General features: G+C 52.7%; 2 protein-coding genes across 4 annotated transcripts in view; one reads left to right on the top strand and one right to left on the bottom strand.

Moving 5' to 3' along the window:
• The window catches only part of STK32C (serine/threonine kinase 32C), a 93,070-nt gene extending 84,759 nt beyond the window's left edge, over positions 1–8,311 (top strand). For both annotated transcript variants that reach the window (XM_083843520.1, XM_083843519.1), the window contains 4 exons: positions 1,107–1,232; positions 1,385–1,516; positions 3,169–3,236; positions 3,960–8,311. In XM_083843520.1, the coding sequence (XP_083699646.1) occupies positions 1,107–1,232; positions 1,385–1,516; positions 3,169–3,236; positions 3,960–4,098 (465 nt within the window). In that variant the 3' untranslated portion in view covers positions 4,099–8,311. The remainder of the gene's footprint in view (positions 1–1,106; positions 1,233–1,384; positions 1,517–3,168; positions 3,237–3,959) is intronic.
• Positions 8,312–10,402: 2,091 nt separating this feature from the next.
• Positions 10,403–26,796, bottom strand: DPYSL4 (dihydropyrimidinase like 4; the record flags this gene model as incomplete). 2 transcript variants are annotated; one of them, XM_083843507.1, is made up of 14 exons in its annotated part: positions 10,403–11,452; positions 12,177–12,348; positions 14,240–14,419; positions 15,712–15,882; positions 16,838–16,979; positions 18,360–18,516; positions 19,226–19,346; positions 19,472–19,540; positions 20,967–21,047; positions 21,145–21,206; positions 22,614–22,778; positions 23,580–23,764; positions 24,204–24,292; positions 26,476–26,796. In XM_083843507.1, the coding sequence occupies 14 exons, from the start codon at positions 26,794–26,796 to the stop codon at positions 11,361–11,363; spliced, it is 2,007 nt and encodes a 668-aa protein (XP_083699633.1). In that variant the 3' UTR covers positions 10,403–11,360. The 2 variants fall into 2 exon arrangements, with proteins under 2 accessions (XP_083699633.1, XP_083699634.1); XM_083843508.1 differs by lacking the exon at positions 26,476–26,796 and adding an exon at positions 25,725–25,798.
• Between the last annotated feature and the right edge of the window lie 303 nt (positions 26,797–27,099).

Genomic DNA, 27,099 nt, shown 5'->3' with positions numbered 1-27,099 from the left:
CGGGTGGACAATTTACGTAATTTGGTTTTGTTTTAAGGAGAAGCAGAGTTAGTTACCACTGGGTGGAGTGTTCAAGCAAGTTCACATTGCCATCTGCTGGGCTGCACGAGGTGCCAGCTCTTAGAAGCGGCACAGAGCTCAGTCTGGCCATGGCCTCCCCGCAGCCCCGGCCCCGCGGGACGCTCCCGTCCCCGCGCCCCGCTCTGTCCCCGGGCAGCGCCGCCCGGCCGTGCCGTGGGAGCACCGTGCGGGGGGGGTGAATGTCACTGCGAGCGGGGACGTCGTGTCCAGGCTCTCCGGGCAGCAGCACCGCGCTCAGGGTGTGGATGCCAGAGCTGAGCTGGGAGGGCTGGAGGCCGGGGCTGCAGTCCTGCGTGCCCTGGGGAGATCGCCGGGACGGGCCTCGGGGTGGTGGCGTGGCCAGGCTGCGGCCAAGGCTTCCGGCGGTGGAGACAAAGCACTGAGTTTTCCGGAAGCTTTACCCAAGTCCCATGCTAGAGACACCACCGGCAGTCCTAAGAGCTGTACCTCAGGGCTGTTGAGCACGCAGCATGGTACCGTGCGGGGGTCTCTGAAAATTCAAGTCTGCCTTCACAGCGGCTCCCTGGTGGAGCAGCAAGCCAGCTACCATTTCTATCTGACTTTTTTTTTTCATATATACTCAGTAGTCCGCGTGTGTGATAAACGGAATAGTATCCCCTGGTGCACAGAAGAGGTGTGAAAATAGGGCGTGTGCAGTTTGAAACCAAGAGGAAGGGCCTCTGGGGAGGCCGAGCACCTCTCCAGGCAGCAGGGCTGCGGCAGGCAGGGGCTGTCCGCTCCAGCCCCGGGGGGAGCCGTGGCAGGGGGGGTCGTGCATCGTGGGCACACGTGGGGAGGCAAACCCGGGCTGCTCCGAGTCCTCACTGTACCGAACTTGTGACCGCCTGGTCTCACACTCTGTAGAACAGCTTTCTAAGTTTTGTGTTTGTTTTTTTATAGAGGGTGTTGCATATTTCCCAAAACAGAAACTTTGCAGCATTGCCGAGTTACTCGAGTGCGTTTGGGAAGCAGGGGGTTCTTCTTTCTGTTTCTCCTTCCTCACGGGAACGCTTTTGTCGTGGCAGCTGCTGACGGTGAACCCCGAGCACCGCTTCTCCTGCCTCGCTGACATTCAGACGTCGGCCTACTTGTCAGGCGTGGTCTGGAGCGACGTCGGCGAGAAACGCGTGGAGCCGGGCTTCGTCCCGAACGTGAGTACGAGCAGCTTCCCTCGCCCAGCCAGGGCCAGTTTGCACCCTAAGGTGAACGGCTGTGCCCAGCGGTAGTTCTGAGCGCGTTTGCTGAGAGGGAGGGAGCCCGCCCCATGGCTAACCCACGCCTGCGGTGTCCCTGTGCCTCGCAGAAGGGCCGCCTGCACTGCGACCCCACCTTCGAGCTGGAGGAGATGATCCTGGAGTCGAGGCCCCTGCACAAGAAGAAGAAGAGGCTTGCAAAGAACAAGTCGAGGGACAACAGCAAAGACAGCTCCCAGTCCGTAAGTGATCTGTGCGGTAACAGCCAGCAGGGAAAAAGGCTGAGATACCAACTGTGGGGGTGTGCACCAGTAGTTACTGCGGCAGTGGCTTCCCGTGCAGATTTGTTTTGATAAAAACATTTGCCAAATGAGTCTTCATGACAACCAAATGTTCCTCTTACATAAGTTTGATAAAGCCCTTTCGCAATAATCTGTGCCTTGGTAAATGAAGTGAGAGGTCTGGGCATGCTGGTCCAGAGTAACACTGAAAAACCAAAGTCCGTGTGATCACAGCCTTTCTGAAGGGCACTGTCCCGTGTCCCCAACAGCCGAGGATGGGGTTAGATTGTAGTGGTTGGTCCGAGCATTGGATGATGACCACACAGAAACATCCAGGGTGTCAGTTCCAGTTTTTGGATAACTGGCCCAGCTGTCCTCACACCACATGGGCCGTACGCCTGTGTAAGCCCCCGCAGCCCTGCTGGGCTCCTGTGCCGGAGAGGCCAGCACGTGAGTCTGGAGAAGCGTGCCACGAGCGCTTTCTGGAGAGAGTTCATCAGCCAGGAAATTCAGCTGGAGATCAGATGCATTTGTTTCCCTTGTTCACTGTGGGAGCTAGGGTGCTTTTATGCTGGTAGGGAGATAAATATAAGAATCTGGGTTTTACAGATCAGACACGTCCTCGGAATAAAACCATCAGACTGTGCACCAGGGCAGGAGGTCCTGGGGCAAGGAGTGCTTTGTGAGGGCCGCTTGCTGGTAGGGCTGGTGTACAGGGGGCGGCAGGATGCATTATCCCAACACAGCAACTTTGGTGCTGCAGTTCCTCTCTGAGCTGAGCAAATTCCAAAATACGGAAGCAGAAGTCGTCCCCTCCCACAAGGACACCGATACCCGTTATCTGAGCAGCAGCAGGAAGCGCCAGTCAGGATTTTGCCTGTCTCATTGTCTGCGCCAATTAACTGCAATAGATCCCTTCCTTCTTCGACAGGAGTTAATGCTGCGATCAATGAGACTTACTGTAAAGGGCCGGAGGATAAATCGGGAAGCTGGGGAGGAAAAGAACAGAATAAGCAGACTTGAGAATACCTCGGGGAGGGTTTGTTGCCGGGAGAGCTAGGGGCGTGTTGTCTGCCAAGACCCTCAGCACGTGTGGCAGCACGGGATGGGAGCTGGCCCCGCAGCGGCAGTGTGTGACCTCAGGGGAGGTCTCTGCACGTGGACGGGCGGGTGCAGGGGGTAGGACGACGGCAGACGCAGGACACGAGCCGTCCGCACGTCCACGCCTTCCTCCTGCCGTGCGGGCGCTGTCAGCTCCCTGGTGTGTGCACCCTGGGGCGCACCCGCCGTGGGGCTGTGCTCGGCCACCAGCTCACACCCGCAGGCTGTGCTGGGCCCCTTCCTCGCTGCCAGCAGGTAGCACTGACCGCAGGACACCCAGACAAACACGTTGTGTTGAACTGGAGAACGGTGTTACCTGCATCTCATGGAGAACTGCGCACGCCACAGCTGAAACACGCCACCAGTGAGAGCCACAAAAGCGATGGCTTGTGCTATTTCCATCAGCTGTTGAGGCTGAAGTTTCTGGTGGCTGCTATGTGCTGTGCCTGCCGTAGGAAGCAGCGGTATGCAGATGGGACTTCTTACGCGTGTGTGGTTTTTTTCTTCAACAGGAAAATGACTATCTCCAAGAATGCCTTGAAGCTATCCAGCAAGACTTTGTCATCTTTAACAGAGAGAAGTAAGTGTGGGGGGTATTTTTTGGAAAGAAAAAATACTTTTTTTCCTGTCTTATCTCAGAAATCGAGAGTGCCAGAGCCAGAAGGTCAGGAGCACCTCGCTGAGGTCTTGGCTCTGTGTGACAGATGTCAGCCAAGGAGCTCAGGTGGTGCATCCTTGCAAAAAAGTTCTGCCCAAAGAGGGGGACAAGATCAGTGGGTATTAACCACTGCAGGCAAAGAAAATATGCTGCAGGGAAGCTTCTGGGGTCTAACAAGCACATATGACACACCTCCAGTTCACCCATACTGTCCCCTTGTCCATCTTGCTTTTAGAGGGTGTTATTGGGAGGACAAAAGCAAGGAACGTGGGAAAATGTTCTGTGCACATCACGAGCGGGCAGTAGAAGTGCTGGCATTAAAGCAGCTGCTGCCACTTGTGGCCGAGGTCGGGCAGGCAGCGCTTCTGAAAGCTGAAGCCTGCAGGCGGTGGCAGGGCGTTTGAGACCATTTTGGTGCGTTTTGCTGGTACTTCAGCCCATGTAAGGACCTTTCCATGTGGTGGGGGGGGTGGTGCCTCCCTGGAAAGCCTCCTCTCCGTTACCTAGGGCCTGCTGTAGGCACCTGACGAGGAGCAGTGCATGGGCCGCGGGGCCAAGCTGCTGCTGCAGACGCGTTCCACGCCGCCTGTTCTGCTTTCGCCCTGGGAGTCGCGGTGTAACGCCTGGTCCCTCTGCTCCGCACAGGCTAAAGAAGAGCCAGGAGCAGACGAGCGAGTCCGTGTCCCCCCCCGAAACCACCGATGAAGCCGAGACGGAGGCCGAGTCTGAGACCTCCAACTTGAACATGTGCAGCTCCGTGTGCTCCTCGGCGGGCAGCAGCTAGGCTGGGGGCCGCCGGCCGCCCCCTCCCCGTCCCCCGTTCTCAGGTTGCGCTGAGTAACACCGGCTGCGCTCCGAGACAACCGGAGACACGCGACAACTCGTCTCGCAATGCTGTAGCAACACGGACAGTTCTCACAGAACCGAATTCGGGATTTAGGCGAATGCCGGTCTGCACACTGGGGTGCCTGTCGTGGGTAAGGATCCTTGCTATGCAACTTGTCGGAGGAAGTAGACCAGTTTCTTTATTTGTTCTTTTTTAATGTCAGATTGCTGATCTGGACATGCTTTTAACACACTAAGATGCCAACACACAAAGTTCACCTACAGCAAAGGGGCACAGGAGGTGTGGAGCAGGAGGCAGGCTGGGTAGGGGTTACACCGTACTCTGGCATTCCCGGCAGCGAGGGCTGCGCGGGGACGAGCGCTCCCGCTGGGAGTCGAAGCAGCCCCAGAGCCTCGCTGGTCCCAGAGGGTGGCAGCAGCCTGGTGGGAGCCAAGGGCAGCGACGGTCCCGTGGTGTAGGGACGGCCCTGTGGCATGGGGATGGGATGGCCCGGGCACTCCCTTGTCTCTTCATCACCTGCCAGAGTCTTTTTCCTGACTCCCGGCAAATAAATGTTTTTTGTGCACTCCATGGATTCTCCTGGGGCTGGGTAATGATTAAAAACATAATTGATATGTAAAATATATTTAAAATATTTGCTTTCTTCACATAGCTGTTGTGAGTTGCAAGGAGCTGTGCAAACGGATCAGATCATTCTGGTTCTGTTTGTCCAGGTTCGGGGGATTTATTTCATCATAGATGCAGATTTCAGTGGAAACAAAGCGGGTGGCCTTACAGTGCTGCTCGACCACAAAGAGAGGGGAGTATCTTATTTCACCCTTCGATTTACTTTATTTTCAGTGTAAAGTAAAACTGCTGTGTATAATTTACCAATGCCTGTTTTACCTTCTTAATAAGACAGGAGATCTCTTTGACTTGTTCCAGCTGTGGATGTTACCTTTCTTCTTGTTTCAGGAGCCTTCACTGTGTTAGTTGCTTAATCTGCTGTACAGTGGCTTTTGGTTACTAAAAATGAGCCATTGGGTCTGCTGCAACACAAAACCGTTGTGATACGCAAAGGTTTCGTGAGAACTGCATTCACTTCACAGCTGTCATAATCTGTTTGCTGCCTGCCGTGAGGGAGGTTGCTGGGTTTGCATCCCTCGTGCGTATTCGTAACACAAAAAGGGATAGAAAACGTTTTTAACAGATGCAGACTCTTTTAGGACAAATTTTGTGTTCAGTGGATGAAATAGAATGGCTTACCCAGTTTAAAACTCTTTTATATGAAAAAAAAACACAAAGCATTTATTTTCCACAGTTTTATGTGGAAATCAGTGAGTGACTATGTTTGTGCAGAACCAAACTTTCAAAAGTCTTTCAATAGACGTGTTCAGGTGTGCAGGCACAACTTTCGGGGGGGGCTGGGGGAAGCCAAAGCTTTTATGCCAGTGGCACAGTTGTGTTCAGGACAGCGCCAGGTACACGGTGCATCCGATCAGCGTCTGCGCAGTGCAACCCCGCGGCTCCACGGAGCGGTGCGGTCCCGTGCCTGGGGCTGGGGGTGAGGCGGCAGGCGCTGGGCGAGCCACATCGAGAAATGGGTCCCACGTGCCTTCGGCCCGCTGGCGGCACCTCTCCCCGCGGCAGCCCCGGTTCCCTGGAAGAGATCCTCGTCGCTCTGCGCCTGGGGGGCATCAGCGCGGTGCCGGGGACACGGGCAGCTCACGGAACTGGGCTCTCCAGCGCGTCGCAGCGAGTCCTGTGCATTTGGATGTACTGCGGCACCTGCCGGCTTGCTCCTCGTCCTGTACTGTCTGCATGCGTTGCGTTTCCCCCAGCCTCCCCGCGGAGCCGGCGGCACGGCTGTGGCTGTTCGGCACCAGCTGCCCTCTGCCTCGGCTGCCCCGGTGGCAGGGTTGTGCTGAGCGCCTCTCGCGGCACAGCACCGCTGGGTGTGAGCAGCACGATCACGGGAACAGCACTTCAGTCTCGAGTCACGGAACCACGTCGAGACGTGGCACGTCTGTCTGGCTTCTGGTGGGAATAGTCTCATAACCCTGCTGCTGCAGGGGGCTGGAAACCTGCCTCGTGGCCTGCCAGGAGCCAGGTGGGTGTGAAAGGAGCAGGGTGAGGGTCACGAGATGTTTTTGTTAAGGAAGTATGAATTAGAGGTGATTTACTTCACCGGTATGAATGGTTCTTTTCATTAAATTCCATTTCACTATTTAGCTTCTTTCTGTAAATAATGACAAATTTAGAGACTCTGAGATCAACGAGGAGTGTAACTTTTATTTGTGGACCAAAATGCACCCTGTGCGGGAGGTACAGGTACATCCTGTTCAGCCACGAGCTCTCAGGCCAGAGGAGATGTCTGCAGTCCTGTAGGACGTGTCTCATCAGAGATCTTCATCGCTTTCTTTAGGACATGTTACAAATGGCCCTTAACATCCCGCTGCTGTGTGCAGACATGAGCTGGCTCACTTCCCAGAAACCGGAGTGCCTCACTCCGGAACCTGTCTTGGTCATTTATGTTCTCCTTTCAGCACTCCGCTTCCTGTATAAGTGGTGAAAAATGCCCTCGGTGGCGCTGAGCAGTGACCAGCAAAGCTTCTGGGAAGACACCGTGCCATGGCTGCTCCCAAGACAAAATGATCTGGGGGCAGATCCTGGCTGCCCAGAAAGCACTGCTGAAATCCAGCAAACACCTAGGGAAACATGTTTGGGAACTCTCATTTCTGCCTCACATCAGAAACTTCTAGATCTTGCTCACTGGGAACGGGTGACACAACGTAGACTTCTAGGATCACTGTGCCGTGTAGTCGAGACACCGTGAGTACGATATAATTTGAGTACCCATTTCCAATACTGCATGGACGTACACTTCACTACTGCCCAGCTGGGGAACAAGTTTATTGATGCCTACTTATGCAGAGACCCCAGAGATGAAATTGAAAGAAACGAGTAATTGTAAAAAGGAAACACAGTAATAAATGGATACCTGTTCGCTTCACTGTCAAAAAAGCCCAGGATGGGTTTTAATGTGTCACCTCTGCTGTGCCCTGCTCCCTGTTGCTGTTTTGTTTGTGTCTGTATGTTGTCACCTCAATTCCTGCCGTGGGGCCGTGGGGCAGGGCGTTGTTTGTCACCTCGGGGTGTCGGGGCCGCTCTCTCACTGCCGTCCCCGTGCTGCCGTCCCCTGCACGCCCGGCTCCCTGCGGCCCCGTGCCCAGCCCATGCCCTGGGTGCAGCGTGGGGCTGCCCTGGAGCAGAGCGTGGTGCCCACGGCCGTGCGGGGTGCTTGTGCCGGGGCAGCAGCGCAGGCACTGCCGGCAGGGCTCGGCGTGCGGCTGTGGGGCGTACGCCTTGTGGAAGGGCTGGTTCCTAGGAAAACCGTGTTGCTTTGAAGTCCTCTGAGCCGTTTCCGTCCTTCTGTTCTCCCTCTGTGGCTTTAGAGCCTGATTCAGCTCCAGGTGTAAGCAAAACTCATGGTGAAGTCGTGAAGCACTACCGTTACCAAACCCCGTAATGCAGAGCTTGGAAGTTGATCCAGCTCTGGTTTACATCTCCACTAGAACCAGAATACAATAATTTTCTGTATATAGATATTTAAATACACGTATTTTTTGTATGACAGATTTATACAGGGTGTGCCATTATCTGCTGTGAAGTCTGCATCACCTATAAATTATTCTCCTTAAATTCCTTGCCATAAGAGTTTCTTATCTCTGTTGTATTTTGAAGTTCTGCAAAGTTGCATATTTTTAAGTGTTTCCATTGAATTACACAGACTTCACTGGGAATTTTGCATAGAAAACAAATGCCAGATCAGGTCCGGATGTTTCTTTTGCCAGTTCTTTATTATTGCTCTATACCTTGCCAAAAAGAGAACAGGAGTAATAATAGCAAAAATGCCAATAATATGAACTTGACGTTGGACAGTGCCGAAATCCTGATGCCTTGGTAGGGTATAGTTTTTAATTATTTCTGTGTAAATTGGATATGTAAAGCATATCTCTGTATTTTAAGTTCACACATTTCTGTAATTTTATTGCATGACAATACTGCCATGTCACTGAAGATTTCAGTTATGACAACAAATTTGTGTTTTTGCAGATACTGCAAGAAGCCATTGCATATGTGGAGTAATAAATGTGTGTTTTTAACATTGCCAAGTTTTTGCAGTCGTTTTTAGGTTATTGCTCTGTAGGAAAACAACATTAAAACTTGTAAAAAGTGCATGCTATAATTATCTCTCTTGTTTACGCATCACAGACCGGAGTTGTTTAGCATCCAAAGTACACCAGTTGGTGTAATGGCCAAAACATGGCACCAATCTGCTGTGTGTGCTGCATTTCACGTGCAGCAGCTCAGCAGCAGCAGCAGTACCTTACAGCCGGGCAGTGAGCAGCTCTGTGAGCGGTGCTGCATTTCCCCAGCTTACCCCGGTGGCAGCGCAGTGCCCGCTGGACCCGCCAGCCGCAGGAGCGTTTCCAGTCGCTCATCCGCAGCAGCAGCGCCTGCCATCTGCCCACGGCCTGCCCTTGGCTTGGGATTGCTTCTCCTACGAGGCTGCAAACCGTTTGCTGGTGCTCGTCCTCAGGGCGGGACAAGGGGGATGCCCGTCCTCGTGCTCAGCACCCAAGCTGCCTTTCTACCTGCTCGGGGTGCCTGTGCTGCTGTTTGGGATGGCTGGGTCTGAACGAAAGCTGCCTGCGCGGGATGGGTTGGGAAGGAGCCCGCTTGCTCACCAGAGGGTGGTTCCTGGCAAGGTTTGCTGCAAGCTGGGGAAAAAGCAGGAAAGAGCCTGCCAGCTGATCTGCGTGCTGTGGGCTGCGCCCCCCTACAAGCGTGAGCCCTGCTTCCCGGGGCCTCTGCAGCCGTGTCCTGCAGCCTCGGGCTTCGGCCGGTGCCCCTGCTGGGTGCCTACAGGCTCGTGCCCTGTACAGTCCGCTTTGCTTGCAGCTGGGCAATTGTCTTTGAATTTTGCTTTTTTTTTTTTTTTTTTTTTTGGAACATGGTGCGGCTGGAAGGCGAGACATCATCCCCAAACACCGGGCATTGGCTCGGCGCTGCCTCCAGCCGGCTGCCCCGCTGGAGCCGGGGCTTGGACCGATGACCTCCGGGGGTCCCTGTCCCCAGCAGCCCCCCGTGACCTGAGCTCCAGCGCCACACGGCGAAGGCACGCCAGCTCTGTCTCGCCGGGGAGCCAGCGCCTGGAAGCGTCTGACCCAGAGCCTGCAGCGACGCTGTCAGAGGGAATTAAGGCCACGCAGGCCGTCTGTGCCCCAGGTGGGTTCGCTTCCTGCAGGCTCTGGATGCGTTTGCAGACAGCTGGGGCTGCAGGACCCGTCAGACATCCTGGGGGGGGCACGCTCAGTGTTTTAGCCCCCGCTGCTGCGTTCGGAGGCTGGGGTGAACCTGCAGCATTGCAGGCTCAGCCGCTCCCCAGGACACTTTGGGAAATATCCCCCACGGAGGGAACAAATGCGAACCCGTCCTCGGCAGCAGAGCTGACGGGGGCTGATGGGGGCGCTGGCCCCAACCCCACCTGCAGCGCTCAGCGGGGAGGGGACGGTGTCTGCAGGCACTGCCATGGTCCCCCCGGCCCTGGCCCCTTTCAACGAGCAGCCTGGCTGCCGAAGGAAGGAATGGTGCCAAGGAAGAGCTTGCAGAAAGTCCCCGGCTAAGAACAGCGGGATTTGGGGCTGTGCAGGGCCTGGGGACGCCCAGGGGCGCAAGCCTGTGTTCTGGGTTACTGGCTGCGTTCATCCTCTCTGGATGGGGGGGTGTGCTTCCTAGCAGCACGCAGCTTTGGGAATTAATTAAGTGAGTGTTTTCTCTATGAATGGATTTTACAGTTTTTAGAAAGAAAATGCTTTTTATTAGAAAGAAACAAAGCACAATTCAGGAAGAAAATAAATAGATGTTCAATAGCCTCATTGCAACTGCAGGCAAAAAAAAAGGGAAAAACCATTAAACAAAAATAAATTCTTTCTTTTAAATAAAATATATCTGAACAATTGCATATTCATCTGTATTTGATACAGAAATTCCTAAAGGTAATTGCATGGGGCTATGAGATATAGGTCAGAGTAGACAATCTAAAAAAAACAACCAAACAAACAAAAAAAAACACCAAACTCTTACTGTCAGTATGCAGAAACCCATACGTCAGGAATCAATTTTACAAACTGTCATGCATAAAAAGCCAAGGAAGACCACACAAAAATAGACAAAGACCGGTCAACCACTTCCACCATTTCAGGATTTCCAACAAACTTTATTCAAAGCAAGGAACAAAAACCAAATGGTGATCCATTCTGTCAGAGGTCCATGCATAGCTTTGTGGCATAGAGGTTCACTTTTACTGCACGTACCTTTAAATATAATAAACGGGGTAGAATAGCCTTTATAAAAAAGTCTGTCATATGCAACTGGCCTTCAAATGAGCCTTGTATTGGTTGTAAGACATACACTTGGTACTTGAAAAACTGTATAAATAACCTTTAAAAACCAGCCTAACAAGACTACAGGAGACCGGACTTGTGGCTCCCGCAAACACAGCCATGACCCTGGCCTGCCCTGGCAGCACCTGCACCAGCCCCAGGGACGCTACAGGGCGAGTCGGCCACGCTGTGGGCTCGTACCGCTGCGCCGCCCCATCACTGACAGCTCCTGGAGCATGCCCGAGCTGCCCAAGGAGATGGTGTAAAGAGCTGCAAGCACAACAGACCTGATTCACTGTGTACGAAAGTGTTCTTCAGTAAAAAGTCCTTGGAGTAGGAAGGGCAGTCATAGCGACAGAAAGGGGCATATTCCAGCCAAATACACCTTCATGGTCATCCTGGTCACAAGACAGCTAGCAGCACCGCTGAACACACTTTAAAACGTACTTCTAGGTGTTGGCATGCATATGCTAAGGGCTTTCTGACTATCTAGGTAAGAAATACAGACTGGGAGCTCTACGGAGTGGGAGAAATGCAGATGGGCATACTATCACCACTATCTCTTGGGTGGGCTTCGTCTATTTTCTACCTAAGAGAAGAAGGGGCCCAGGGTATCTGAAGAATGCCTCGTTTTCATCCTGAGCTTGAGGGAACCAACCGTGCCTTTCCTGGCTCGGCCCCAGCACCACCGGCACGATCCCCTGCCGTGGGGCTGCCGTGGGCAGGAGGCAGCACCGCGGGCAGCCGGGCGCAGCGGGCAGGAGCACGGCATCAGGACAGGGAGGTGATGTTGGAGCGCCCGCCCGGAGGGGCGATGATCTTCTGAGCCGTACGTCTGGCAATGTGGTCATCGGCCTGCGACCCTGCGGGAAAGGAGAGGCGTGCGGCTGTAACATCCACAAGCTGTGGAGGTCCCGCTGCTTTAAGTGCACCAGTCATCAAGTATTTCGCCTGTGAGCAGTGCTAGTATTTTCAATATACGTTAATTTGGATGCTGTACTATCACAGTACAGTTTGGAATGACTTTGGTTGCCTGAATGCCTTTATTTTTCATTGCTTCTTTCTGGACATTGTAAATGGCTTTCCTGTAAGTAAACAGCTTCGATGCAATAAAACGTGGGACCCTGTAGATTTATTAAACACTGTATGATCCACCTGTATAAGTTCAGCCAGCCAAGAAAACAAAATGATGGCAGTTATTTTAAGACAAAGTGTAATTTTTTCCAAGGTCACTAATGCTGCCGGGCAGATTTTCACGGGATGCTGTGCCAGGCAGTGCTAAAGCACCCTCTGCCTACATGGGAAGGCAGAGGAAGTTTTATTGCTGGTTCCTGAGGATGGAGCTACACGACTCAGTCCAAGCTCAGAACTGAACCAGCCTGAAGAAGCCAGCTGTCGCACAGATACGTATCGCTTCCCCGGAGCCCCGACCACACACAGCCCCTGCCTGGCCTGGCAGGGCCTTGCCACCGCCCGCGGCCTCCACCTCGCCCTCCCGCTCCGGGTGCCTCCAGCCAGGCCCGGCCACGCTCACGGCGGCTCCTCAGCACTGCCGGGCCCCGTCCCGCTGCGCCGGGCCGCACCTACCGGACAGGCTGAACCCCGACTGGTGCAGGTTGCGCACGGGGACGGGCGGCACTTTGCCCGCGCAGGCCGCCATCCTCGATGCCGTGGTGGGCGCCATGGCTTTCGTGCTTAGGACGACGTCGTGGACCGGCCCATCGTAGAGCCCCCGCGGGACGCCGTGCACCTCGGCCAGCTGCGGGGAGGGAAGGAGCAGGCGTGAGGAACACGCAAACGCTGGCGAACCCGAATGGGATCCCGGCTGGTTTTGGTCCTCACCTACTGCTGCAGCGGTGCCGCACTAGCCCCTGGCTGCACTCACCCCAAAAAGAAAAAGCACTTAAAGGTCAGTCCTGCAAAACTACTGCGCAAGGGGTTACCTGCATTTTGTGAAACAAGCATAAAAACTGCTTTTTATTCTTTCAGTCCTGGCACCCAGCTGCCATGCCGGTGTCTCACCCACAGGCCCCCCTCCGTTCCCCTTAAAGGCGGGCGGGCAGGAGGTGCCCGGCCCCTTGCCCACCACGCCACGGCCGCTCCGCCCCGCTGGCAGCGTCCCAGCAGCACGCGCCCCAGGCGGTACGGCGTGGTGCCACTGCCGTGTCCTGCCACACTCCGTCCCTTCAGACCTGTATGAGAAAAGCCACAGCTGACACACGGAAAAGACTTAATTACCAGCACTTCATCCTGAATGTGCTTAAGGCTGTTTCTCCTCACAGGCAAAACAGTGTGGCAGTCATTTGGGAGCCACAGGGTCAGAATGGGCTTGTTTTGCAGATGAGAAGTGCTGGGCTTCAAATAAGAAGGGACAGACTGATAGGTAATCAACAAGTATATAAAGTTTTCCATAGCAATTTTTCTCATACGTCACCTTCATCTTCATGCTGACTGCCTTGTAGAGAAAATACTCTGCTCAGTGCTCTACAGCACTCCTCTTGACCCTAGCTCTTTTCCAAAGCTCCAGTTAAATCAAGGATCAAGAGATGGCATGGGCAGACTGTCTGGTTGTTTGCAAAGTACCAAGTGTGCCTGCCCAAATGAATTAACTTAACAAAGAAATCACTAACTGCCTGGTTTGACACTCAGTTATCATCTAGCCAGGAGACTAGGGACCTTCAGGAAGTGAGAGTTTATATTTAGCAAGCTCTGTCCTTTAGGACACAATGGTGGCACAGGGTGTCTTCTTTCAAAGCTAACACAGACACAACCTGACTGCTAGCAAGGAGCCCAGGGGCTCCTTGTCCCCGCAGCCCGCGTGGCGTCCCTGTGTGTGAGAGCAGTGCAGAGGCTGCTAGGAGTGCCAGGGAGATGGAGCCGACAGCGCAGGGCTTCTTGTGCTGCAGCTGTCGATGCTGCTGGACTGCCTGAAGGGACTGGAGGTGGACCGCAAGGTCCTGCCCTCTCCTGGGGGCCTTCCCCTGACTCCCCTGCAGCAGGGACTCCAGAGAGGCAAACTGCCAGTGCTGTTGGTGAGGTTGGGGTTTGTGATTCTTGCACTGCATTCAGCTACAGTGCATAATGAAAATGTCTAAAATAACCCATGGAAAAGGGAAGGAGGGCGCAGTCGTTAAGGAGATTTGTATACATTTGAATGTCTTTGTATCTCCCAAAAAAGCTGTGCTAGCACACTGTAAAGGACTTAGTTATTTCCAGCAACTACTGAACGCTACCCCTATTAGTCAGGGACAGAAGCAAAGCAGCAGATTGGTAATACAGTAACGTAACCATTTCTAGCACAGGTAGAGATGAATTCTTCTCTTCTACCTCAATACAAAACAAACAGATTTGGTAGAAGTCATATTTTTGCTCTATATCTTTATAATAGGTAAGTAATACTAATAAAACTGGTATGATCAGTTATAATACTAAAACAGGCATTATGAAGTAGTTTGTGCCAAGCCATACACCAAAGCAGTTACATGATACCATCACAAATTTCCAAGGTATGAGGAGGAGTTAACATTAACAATACCCTTGTTTCTGCTGCCTATTGCACCAGCGGGCATACCAGAACAGTGACTTCAGTACAATAATGCAGGGAGATTGCAATGAAAACATGGGAGTATTGCAAACGAAATTCTTCTTACCCTGTTTCTTGCCTTTATTCTTTTATAAACAAAATCAGGGAACGTCTTTCTGGGAATGAAGCGACCTGACCCCTGGGTGACAAACAGGTTCCCATCCTCAAGAACAACTTTTCCTTGACTTATGACCACAGTAGGAGCCCCATGGCACTCCGTGCCTTCAAATATGTTGTACTCCGCATTCTGGAAAAAAACAAACCAGGTTGTCAAGTAAATTTAAGATTTAAGAAAAGGAAGTCACGGTCTATCCAGTTACACATGCATGCATTTTTGTACATTACTCCTCATGCACAATTAGTTGTACTTAAGCCTTTATATTTCAAATAATAAGGTTCTTCTAATTGGATGAACTAAGGCAAAGTGGAACAGAAAAATTAAATCCTCAGAAGATTCAGTACTTGCCCAAAAGACTTGTGGCATTCCTGAAGCAAACCAGATTTTTACTATACACTAACAAATAATTATTTCAAAACCTCAGAAGAGTTCTGCTGCAGTTCTACATTTGGTGACAACGTTCCTGTGATTTTTTTCCAAGACACTGCAAGTCTTCTACCACAGTAAATGGTAGCGAATTGAATTTTATGGGAAATGCAAAATCATGCCAACTTTTTCAAATATTCCCATTACTATCACTAACAAACTACCCAAAACCCAAACTTTACCATGAAAAAATGCTGCATCTTGAAAAAGCATAAGGGCATAAGTCACCTCACGCCACCTCAAATGCATCTCTCACTTTCAACTACAGCTTTCTACCCGAGACTCATGTTGGAAATTAAGCTCGGGATGTGTGCAGCCTGGAAAACCACGGATAAAATGCCACTAAGAGACACCCCGAACTTCTTCCGACTGACTCACTGCCGACCAGCAACACCTGCCAAGGACCAGAGCCCGAGGGGAGGGCACCTGGGTCTCTGGGGCATGTTGGCGTTCGTCTCTGGTGGCAAAACGGCTTTATGCTGTGAACAGCTGTTTTCTTTAATCATTGCACAGGTATTAAAAGAACCACTATCTGTTTTCTAAATTGGAACTTAAAAGTTCACATTGACCAAACAGGAATTAATGTGAGTTGGGGTTTGTTCCCCCATGTGCATCAGGCCTCCACATGCTGCCTTCACTGGACACGCTCTTTCTTTTGATTTAGGACTCAAAACAAGGTCAACACCTTTTTTCCAGTCTGCAGCGAGCACATCAATCATAAGATCTGTGTTCCAGAGGCAGACTGTCTCAGATCAATCACCCAGCCACTCAGTCACAATCCTGCCCCTCACAAATTCTCCAGTTCTACAGTAAACAAGGGATATTTTTATTTGCTTGCATTTTAAAAATCAAATGCAAGGGCCTTCATCATCTTATCCACATTACTCACCCCTTGGTGAATGCACTAATCTTTCTGATCTGAAGAAGTGTATTACTTTACTGCTCTCTTCTGACTATAGTATCATCTCAATAAAATACTTCAAAAGATAGTTTACCGAATTGTGGGTTTTTGCTGAGATAATTTTTGTCGCCTTGGGGTTCCACAAGACCAAGTCTGCATCAGAGCCGACTGCAATGCGCCCTTTCCTGGGGTAGCAGTTAAAGATTTTGGCAGCATTTGTACTGGTCACTGCTACAAAGTCATTCTCATCCATCTTCCCTGAGACCTGGGCAGCAGAGGGAAGGAAGGACCATTTGATACGGGAAAGCACGGCGGGCCCACCACAACCAAATCGGCACTTTCCATACAAACACGGAGATTGCATGCAACTTTTCTCTTACCGCTTTTATACACCGACAAAATCCCACAGTCTTGACCACAGTATTTAATTCAAGATGTTTGTCCCCACAATGGTAATTAAGCCCTGCTGAAGCATTAAACAACTAGAAATGGACCACTCAGACGTTCAACAGCTGCCTCATCTACTGGGTGGCGTCCCTGCCCAAGGCAGGAGGCTGGAGTTCGATGGTCTGTAAGGTCCCTTCCAACCCAAGCCACACTGTGATTCTACAGAATTATATTTCAGAGAAAATCTGAGTTGGAAGGGACCCACAAGGATCATTGAGTCCAACTCCTAAAGAACTCCTTTGTTTCCTCAAGAACAAAGCCTACGTAAGACTTCAGCATGGTTCCCTGGCTCCGGGAAGTCGCCACGAAGCTCTCCGTGCCACGGGATGCGTCCCCGGGGGTGCTCTGGGGGGAGGCAGGCCCAGGGGGCTGAGCACACCGACGTGCAGCGGTGTGGGACAGGGCTGCAGGAACCTCCTGCAGGTATAGAGGATGCTCCCTGTCCCCGCCAACCTCCCCGGGCCTCCTGCGAACACTAGTGAAGAGCAACATCACGTCCTCCCCTTACAGAAATCTGTGGAAGACTTTCTCTCCTGACTGCAAGTTGAAGCGGGGGGGTTATTCCCCCACCGAACCCTTTGAAGACACTTTGAAGGCATTCGAGTGTCACATTCTCTCCCATTATCAAGCTCTTCTGAAGGAGCAGTCTAGACAATGTCACACTTCAGGGCTCATTTGAATTAATGAGAAATCTGACATCATCTGGCACAAGCACTCTTCGCATCTACTTGCGTTCGCGTGGAGGAAGGAATCAGCGTTATTTCAGCACCTACCACACACTTTTCCCAAATTACTGACATTCGTTCTTCAATGCCGTTTGTTCCCTCGGGAATGAGGGTGAAGTTGTCTTTTCCCACTGCCTTCTGGGCGGTGGTGAATGTGCAGTGAGCGCTGCCCGCCACCTGCAGGTCCCCGCTGCGACAAACAGAGGAGAGGTGGTCAGAGGAGGCAAACAACGACAGTGGCTTTGAATGGGCTTCTCGGAACTGCGAAAATGTGTCTCCTTTCCCGTGAAAGGGCTGCTCTCCCCGGGTGAAGTTCACCCTTGCCTACAAGACCGTGTGACACAAGTGCCTGCGGGCTCTGTGCTCCGCCTGTTTGATGTACATTGATTTAATCAACAAACGCTGCACAGGCAGGCGACTTCAGATCTTTAAATCCCACTGAAAGTCCAGATAAGTTAAGGCAATTTTTACAAGTACACAGAGGCATCTCACTCTACTAATTTGCACAGGAATAAAGCACTGAAATCTTCTAAGAACAGTAACAGCAGCCTCATATGTGCTTTTGATATTTTCTCGTAAACTGGCCATTACTTTTACTGTTTAGTAAACATCTTCATCTTTGTACCTTCCTTTTGAACCTCATATTGTTTTAATATGAAGGTGGTTCTACGAAGAACCATTCTTTTGATATGGTGCTAAAATATCTCTTAAAGCAAGGATATGGTTAAATAAAACAAGATTCTGGATAAAACCAAATGTACTGTACCATATTACATTTTACATAGTACTGTATGTATGCATGTAAATGCGAAGTTCCAGTCACAGTTGCATCTGTGGATACAGAGCACATGCAGCCATTGTTATTCCGCTGTCCATTTGTTTGCTGACTTGTCAGTGTCTGTCGAGTTTGTGAACTGTTCCAGAGATGCTCATGCTGACACGATGGGCTTTGTTGTATAACAAAGGATTGAAAACAGCTCTCCAGGGTAACATGCCCTAAATGTTTATGTTTCAGATTTTAAAAGCTTGTGAATACCTAACGTTGCTTCTGATAAACCCTTCAATTTACCATAAAGCTAAACTAATGCAGGTAGATTTCTGTGGATTACGGTGAGACAGAGCACTGCTGGCCGCTGAGTCCCGTGCCCTGGGCCCCCCGGGTGATAGGGAGGGCGCAGCGCGCTCCCGATCGCATTGCTGAGGATGGAAGCAGGTCGTGTGAGACCGATTTATATGGGAGAAGTCTGGTAGCTGCTACCCGGCTTCATCAAAGCCTAACCTAGATTCTCCTTCAAAGCAGCCACACGACTGTCACCTGGCTCCGTGTTAGAAAACACAACCCAAGATTTACGCCTTTGCTACAGAGAAGCGTGGCAGTCTCTCGGCTGGTTTCCGCACGCTGACTGCACTCCAGCGGGCTCAGGGAGGCGCAGGCCGTGCCGCACGCCACGTGCCCACGTGGACGCTGCCCGCCTGCTACCGGTGCCCTGCGGAAATCCCACCCGCACCGCTCCCCCACATACCCAGCCGGGCAGGGGGTAAGCACCACGGGCGCCGGCACAGAGCTCACCAGGACAGCAGGGAGGTGAGACGGTCCGGCGTGCTCGGGTCGGGGCTGATGGGAGGCGAGGTGACGAAGGCTGCGGCTTTGGCCCAGTTCTTACTCCAGTAGTGCGAGCCGTCGGTGCCGAGGCTGGCGGTGATGGGCTCTCCGTACACAACAGTGCCTGCAGAGCAATGGTATCAGTGCCTGCAAACGTGCTGCGTGCCCTTGAGCCTCCTTTCACACAGCGCAGACAAATGCCGTGGTTAGCAATAAGGATGGCTTCATTTACCTCCGGTGCTCTCAGTATTTCAGCTTTTAAATATAGACTAATCCCTCAGACTATCTCAGATGACTGGGAAGCACTGCCAGAACAAGTTTTGAATGCATCTCTTTTCTCCTTAGAAAAAACACACATTTCTATCCACTAAGCGTTATACAGTTCTTTACATCAAATCGGAGGCTCTCTGGCTGGGGGCAGCCATGGCCGCAGAACACCGTGTTCTCAGGACATTGCTCAACCTTGCTTCCCTGTAGGAACATTGCTAGCCCTCCCTAGCGCACCCCATTTAAATATGGAGTTTGTTTCAGTTCCATTTTTCATTTAGTTCATGAGAAATGATCAGAAGCAAGGTGTTGGTTTTTTTTTTTTTGCTGCATCTACCCAGATTCGGGTGTCAGTTTCAAGCACATCTCTTCACATCTTTTGAGTTCAGTTCAGAGCAATTAGCTCTGGCATACTCTGTGAAGAAAAGCCAACACCAAGTTTTAGCACCCTTAAAATGTGAGAGAACTCAGGTGCTAACGAGTTATTAAACCTTGCAGCTAGCGTGACATTCCTGGACTTATTTGAATAGGCTTAATTAGTGTGCAAACATTAAATAGCGTTTTACCTTTTCTCTTTGCTTGGGCTAACACATCTGCTGCACCTTTGCTCATTATTTTTGTGATGTACAAGGGGCAGTTGGCTTGTTTTGCTATTGTAATGGCCCGGTACACTGCCTCTGCTTCAACCTGCGGACACAAAAACGAATACAAGCAGAAAACACCTCAAGACATCTCTGTCAAAGCCGAGCCACCACAAGCAGTGGCTGGTCTGCAGCTTTGAATAGTTCTGCTGGAAAAGCTGTTGACATTACCTCCTCGGGGCGGCTCAGGACATGCCCTTCTGGCCCCGTAATCCCAAGGTCCAACAGTCTCTTTTGCTCCTACGGGGAAGACGATGAACAAGTGAGCAATGTGGATAGTCTGTCTGAAGTGATGTGGGACTCACCTTGCTCAGAAGTGCCTGGTGGATGACGGCAATTCATGAATACAACTACATGACATGTAAATGATAAATGAATACAATTACATGATCTCTATGACAATCCATCAACTGCTGGGAGTGAAAGTAAGGCCCACCTTATGCTGTGGAAACATCTTTGGACTGGGAACTGCTACACGACCTTTAGACCTTCTCTATTTTTTAAACCCAGTTACAGTTCTGGAAGATTTGGGATTTCAGACCCACCGCTGCTTACTCTAAGCCTATGCTAACCATGATTCACGGCTACAGAAAAGGAGCAGGTATCTCCTGGGCACTTGAGCCTAGGCTGAAGCTGCTCAGAGAATCCCATGGAACAAGAGAAGATGGGGGTGGGAATTACCCTCTAACTTGTTTGTTCAGATAAACCCATTTCGAGGACTGGGATTCTGCTTTCATTTTAAACTCTCCTCCCACACCATGCTGAACACTTAAGTGACCGTAAACTAAAAGGAACCACAAGTCTAATTCTGCATCTATCAACTATTTGCAGTATTTACCTAGGACTTTCTTCTCTAAAGCTAAAAAGGAAAAATAATGAACAGTTTGCAATACCAAGTAAGTTCTTGAAAGCCATTTTTGGAGATTATATATTACCACGTCTAATGTAGATTATTTAAAAAATGCAAAACTCTCTAACCTTCTCAAGTCCTCAAGACTTCTAAGCATACTCAAGATTTCTAAACAAGATAAATAATGTGATAAAATATCACTTAAGGCAGTCAGTCAACCTTTGAGGCTCCTATCTGGGAACTATTGAACAGATTTCTGTGATGAAACCCAAGTGCATGGGAAAAACTGGGAGGATGCCGTTGATTTTAGCAGGAGCTCCAGATCCTCCTGCACATTCTTGTGTCTGCGCATGCCACCACAACAGGATTTCATCTCAGCCCCTTCCCTCCAAAGCTTTGGTACTCAGATTATACTGGAGACCAAATCCCACCAGGAGCGTGTGGGTGGAGGAGAGAAGGGGCAGGTGACGGACGACACCATTTCTGGATTCCCCTGACCTCTTCAGGCTTGGTGTCAAGATGCAAAGAGGAATGAGAGATTGCCCTGCTAGAGATTTCAAAGGTGAACAATCCAGGTGATAGCGGTGGACAGCACACACTAAAAGTGCATGCTGATTCTCTTCCCAAAGCAATTGCAGGTTGCTCTTCTTTGTCTCATTTGGACATATCTCTGTTGACTTTGCAGCATCAAATGAATGCTAAAAGCATGCTGGCACCTTCTATTAGAGTCTGTGTCCTATCTGTTGAAGTCAGCACTTTGCCTTACATCAAGTTACTCTGCTCCTCCTTTAATTTAAATGAACGTAATTACTGTACCTCATCAATGATGTCTCCGTTTTCAGCATGCACTTGGGCAATGGCCCCCAAGTCTCGAATAATGCTGAATATTTCATACATCTGTCAAGAGAGAATGGGTTGCCCAGTATTAGATAAATTATGGTCTATGCTCAGAAGTGCAAAATTACTTCTATTGCACTTTGGCTGTCTGTATTACCTGGGCATCAGTGCACTGAAGTTTGTCTTTATAAGCCATAAAAACCAGGAAGGAATTCACGCCTTGAAAAAAGAAAACAACACGTGCATTTATTATCACAGCTCAGAACGCAGCACCTTGGTACGGGCTGAGCAGAGATGTTCGACTCAGGTGGCTTTGTGCAGGGGGGGTTAGGCTGAAAGCAAACCAAGGCTAAGCACTGAAACTCTTCTCATGAGAGCTGAACCCCACGTTCTGGGAGTCATGAGAGACAATACACTCCTATGTTTGGATACATCTGAACAAAAAAACACATCGTCCATTTCTGATTTTAGATACTCTCTGTAACTCGATCCAAATTCACAGAAATAAATGCATTGCTTCCAATCTTAATTTTCCCTCCAGAAGTGGTCTGAATTTATGGTTTCTTTCCAACTTCTACCTGTATTTGAATTAATGCATTAGTGCCAAGACCACAAAGTGCAACAAAATATGAGACTCTCTTGTTTTAAAGCACTGTTATTTAGCACATTGGCATTTAGTTAGACAAATAGATGTACAGTATTTCTGCACACAGCATTGCGCACAATCTTAATTCATTTCTGTCGAACATGAAACATGAAGAACGGAGTCAAAGCCTGACAATTGCCACAGTTTTTTATATGGATAAAGGCAACAACTAATCCCAAACTACGATCAAATTGCAAACAAACTGTATTTTATGGGAACATACATATGAAAAATATCTGGTTAAAGCTTTGAATGGCTACATTACTTCATCTGCTCAGCATTTTAATGGGAAATTCACTGCAAATTTCTATGTTAATTGACCAATTAAGCCCTTGCTTGCAAGACTGCAAATTACACTGAAGTCATTTAGCTCTACATTAGCATATCTGAAAGCAAAATGTAGTTCCAAACATCGAATTAAGTATTAATGAAATGCATGAATTCCTGACACATGGCCAGCTTTTTGGTAAGCTATATCCAAGGGATACTTTAGGATGTACAGGAATTAGAAACACAAATGACATCTCTGGGAAAAGCCTAAAGCTTTTGGGCCTGTTAGCCCAGTCTCAAATGTTTTTATTTAAATATTGTCTGTAAGTCAGGGAGCCTGAATCAGGAAGCCTGATATAATTTCTGTAGTTTCCAAAACAGATTTTCGATACTGGGCTATAAATTGCCCAAAGGTAAGAGCACATGAACAAGATCCGGCAAAATATGTTAGGGTATGAATCCAGCGTAAATACTCTTGTCTACATCTTTAGCCTAGATGGTAAAAGATGGGTGATCCACACCCCAATAGCAAATGAGTAAGGCCCCGTGCACGTACGCATTTATCAGTGGATAAAAGCATTACTGCAGAGAAGCACTGTCACAGCTTACCCTGGGGGAACTTGCTTATGTGCCTATACTGCAATATTCTTTTCTTTTTTTTTTTTGGTGGGGGTGGGGGTGTGTCAGAATACTGCTCTTTGTGCCATTACCTTTGTCTTTCACGAGGGCTTCCAGCTCCTCTTTGAGGCTTTCGTGCCAGCGAGGGATGTCGACGTGCAGTGAGTAATCACAACAGGCTCTGCTGTCGGCGCACTCCCTCCACTGCTCGTATGCAACAAGAAGGCTCGTTCCGGCATCGGGGAACACGTGGTCAACTGAGGAAATACTGCAGAGTATTGGTATGCTTTCTATGGACAGCTCTGTGTGACTAGAGAAACACCTGGAGATTACAACAGCCACAGATATTTCTGTGCAAGACTTTACCGCTATGACAAAAGAGACATTTTCATAGTAATTCGCTTTTATAGCTTTGATTACAGATAAATGTATCAGAAAAGTGAAACAAAAGAAACAGACTAACTAATTTATGGCTATTGTTACGCCTTTTTTTTCATACAGCCTCCACCACATGGCAAGCTGAGAGGACAAAGCGTGGCCTTGCATACTGCTGCGCAGCTCCCTTGGGCATTCCCCACGTGCAGCCACGCACAGCCCATCCCTTTCTGCTCTTCCTCTTGTGTTTGCTCTTAATCCCTGCAGTACTGGCTATGACAATGGGACAGAACGACAGCAGATTTTTTCAGAACTGCTTCTTCAGGCCAATACTACCGTGTGCGTTGGGAACAGAATAAGAACAAAACAGAAATAAAAATTATTCTACATACATAACAAAAAATATATATAAAAAGGTGTTTAAAGTTTTCTTCTGCTTTACTGTCTTATGAGGTAAAACAGGAACAGCTATATGTTTGCAATATATGTGTACAGCAAAGGAAGGCAGATACTGAAAGGCACATAATGCATTTTAATTAGTTTTGCGATGTTTTGACTACTATAGCAAAAATTAACATTTCTCTGCTTTGAGGATAAATAATCTCTGCCACGACAAAGGGCCCCATGTATTTCACTACACGATGTTCTACTTAGAAGTCTGTTCAAACATCGCTCCGTCTTACTGATCATTGTGGTTCCTCCTGCCAGGGCTGCTTTCGTGCCTTGGTAGAAGTCATCAGCAGAGGTCATCCCCATCACAGGCATCTGCAGCCTCGTATGCACGTCTATCCCGCCCGGCAAAACGATCTGGCTGTAGGCATCAACCGTCTTCACCCCACTGGGAACGATCAAGTTTTCTCCAATTTGTCTGAAAACAGTATTAAGATGCCCTGGTAAGTGGCAGCAACTTATAAGTGTGGGTGCACAAAGAGGCCAGCCCAAGCCCTGCTGGTGGGGCCCGCTCATGTGGGCTTCCCCAGCTCTTCCGGGGAACGTTCCCTGCCGGGCTGTCCCCAGAGAGCAGGGCAGAGCTCTGCTCCGACAGAGCACGGTCAGCAGCTGTCGGCTCCAGGACCGAACCGGGATCTGCCGAACCAAGCCCCGCATCCCTCCCTGCCCCGGGGCTGCCTAACGCCGCTGGGGCACACTAGGCACTGCCTGGCCGTATTCTAAAATTCTTGTTTTTCAGATAGGGGACATATTTCCAAGAGAAAAACTGACGGAAAGGAACCTTGTTCAAATTAAATGATGCTGTAATATTTCCGGAAATTTTGTTACAAAAAAAAAACCACAAAATTTTAACTTACTTTATTAAACCATCTTCCACATAAATGTCTGCATAAAATGACTGGTCATCGTTGACAATTTTTCCTCCCTTGATTAGAAGCTGATCGCTCTAGTGGAAAAGCAAATAAAAATTCGAGATTGCTTTATTTAGATGCTTCTTTGCTCAGGATGAGCTTTTATGAAGTCTAGGACCTAACATTTTGTGCTTTAACGATCCAAATGTAGTTTAATATCCTAAGCATTCCATACCAAAGCCCAGCCGTACCCTGCAGAGAAGCCCGCGTACAGTTTCAGAGCAAGACACGATCTCCCGTGACGCAGGGCACGAGCCCTGGACAGGGACGCCGCAGAGCCCAGCTCCGGAGGCAGGGCTCGCAGGGAGCGCGCCAGCGGCCGGGCGCTGTGGTGGGGCCTGGCCCCGGGCAGGAGCCCCCTCGGACCCGTGACGGGTGCCGGGACCGGCTGCCCGGGTGAGGAGCTCAGCGGCTCCACCAGTGCGGCAAGACGACATCCCGCAGCTCAGCCGTGCAGCTGACTCCTCCATCAGCGCCTCTTGCGAGGGCTGCTAAGTGCATCTCATTACCCCGGAAATTTATTGGCATTCCCTAATTAGCTTTCCCAGTCTTGTCAAAGGCTGGTAGTACCTCAAGGACTCGCCTCATTTCAAAGCAAGACTGGCACGGTTGTCAGCCTTACAAGCTCTTTAACCACAAAAATCAGAAAGCAGCTGCATTTCTGTAAACGCGGAGCTGCAGCAGAACGAGCGGCTCCTTCCCGGCTCTCCGGTGCCGTTAAGGGCTGACAGGGGCCGTCCCGGGGCCGTCCCGGGGCCCAGACCCCCGGAGGGACGCGGGAGCAGGAGGCCCGGCCCGGAGGTGGCTGGCTGCCCGCACGGCACCGTGCGCGGCCGCAGCGCCGAGCCTGGGAACCCCCCGGCGCCCGGTGCTAGAGCCCCTCGCTGCCGCGCGGAGAAGCTACCCAGCGACCGCGCCGCTGCCTCCCCGGTCCCCAGGCGCTCACCGCCTCCCCGCTCGGCTCCCGGCCCCGCAATCCCGGTCCCGGGAAGGCTCCGCGCCGGCGGCCCCGGCCCCGCAGCCGCCGCCCGCGGGGTCCGCCCGGGAGCGCGGCCGGGGTCGGCCGAGGGAAGAAAGGAAAGAAAGGAGGGGAAGGAAGCGCGGAGCTGCCGGGGGCGCGTCCCGCTGCTGCCCCGAGCCCCGGCGGCAGGGGAGGGAGGGGAAGGAGGGGAAGGAGGGGAAGGAGGGAATCGCCCCGCGGCAGCGCTGCCGGGGTCCGGGGGGGGGCAGCGCCCCCCGCCCCCTGCCCCGCGCCCCCGCCGCCTTTGTCCGCGTTCCCGGCTCCGCGCGCGGCCGGGGGGACAAAGCCGGCAGCCGCCGGGCCGGGCCGACAAAGGGCCCGCGGGCCGCCCGCCGCCGCCGGGAGGGGAGCGGAGGGGAGGGCCCGTGCGGGGCCGGCCCGGGGCGGGCGGCAGCGGGGAGCGGCGAGCCCCGGCCGCCGGGAGCGGCTGCGCCGCGCGCCCTCACCGTGCTGCGGGGGCTGCTCCTCCTGCCCGGCTGCGACATCCTCCCGCCTGCCTCCCTGCCCGCCCGTGCCCGCGCGCCCCTGCGCGCCTGCGCGCCCCCGCCGCCGGCTCCCCCCGCTCCCCCTCGCCCCCCGCCCCCGGCCCGGGGCCGCGCTGCCGGCGCTGCGGGGCCGGGGCGCTGCGGGACCCAGCCCGGGGCCGGCGGCGCTCGGGGCGCGCTCGCCTCGGCCGTGCGGGGCCGTCTGCGGGCCGGGGGCTTCCCCAGCGCCGAGGGGAGCCGTGCCCCCGGGGGGAACCACAGCGCCCGGAGCGGTTCGGGGCGGCAGGGACCTTAGGGGCCGTCCTGTGCCACCCCTGCCATGGGCAGGACCCCTGCCCCCAGCCCAGGCTGCCCAAAGCCCCCCAGCCTGGCCTTGGGCACTGCCAGGGATGGGGCACCCACAGCTCCTCGGGGCAGCCTGGGCAGGGCCTCGCCGCCCTCTGAGCGCAGAATTTCTTCCCAGCATCTAATCTAAATCTCCCCTCTTCCAGTTTAAGGACGCCCCGTCCCCAGCGCTCCGCAGCCCTGCCCCGCGGGCACGGCGCTCGCTGCCGCCGACCCCGGCTCGGAGTCCCCCGAGCCCCCGACGGGCCGGGCCGAGCCGGGGAAGGGACGGGGGGCGCAGAAGGGAGCCGGCCCTGCCCGTGTCCCGGCTGCGCCCCGCCGGCGGGGCCCGCTGGGGTGCGCGGTGCGGCGGGCGCCCCTCACCTACCTGCCGGCAGCCGTCGGGCGGCTCTCCCGCGGCGGCGGCCTCCGAGCAGCGGAGCGGCGGCGCGGCCCCCCCGGGGCTGGCGGCCGGGACAGCGGCGCCGTGCCCGTCGGACGGGGCGCCGGGCGGGCCGGGGCCGGGGCCGGGGCCGGGGCCGGGGCCGCGGGGCCGGCCGGCGCCGAGCGAGGGGAAGTCCAGCGTCTTGTTGTCGAAGGCGTCCTCCACGCTGCAGAACATGCCGCCGCGCTTCTGCCGCGGCCGCGGGCTGCCCGCGCCCAGCCCCGCGAAGCAGGCGGGCAGCGCCTCCGCCCGCCGCCCCGACATGGCGGGCACCGGGCGGCCGCGCCGGGAGGGGGCACGGGCGGCGCCCGCCCCGAGCCCGCGGCCTCCCCGCGGCCCCCGACGCCCTCCCCGCGGGGCGTCCCCTGGGGCCGGTCGGAGCGCCCCGAGCTGCGGCCGCTGCTGGGCCGGGCCGGGCCGGGCCGCGCTGCGCTGCCCGCCGAGCGCCGCCGCTCCGCCGGGGCTGGCTGCCGGGGCGCGGGGGGGGCGCGGGGGGAGGCCACGCTGCGGGGGCTGCGGGGGCTGCGGGGGCTGCGGGGGCTGCGGGAGCGCGCTTCGGTCGTGATC

This window comes from Anser anser (assembly GCF_964211835.1).
Source record: "Anser anser genome assembly, chromosome: 7".
NCBI lineage: Eukaryota > Metazoa > Chordata > Aves > Anseriformes > Anatidae > Anser > Anser anser.
This window is presented reverse-complemented; position numbering and strand designations above follow the sequence as displayed.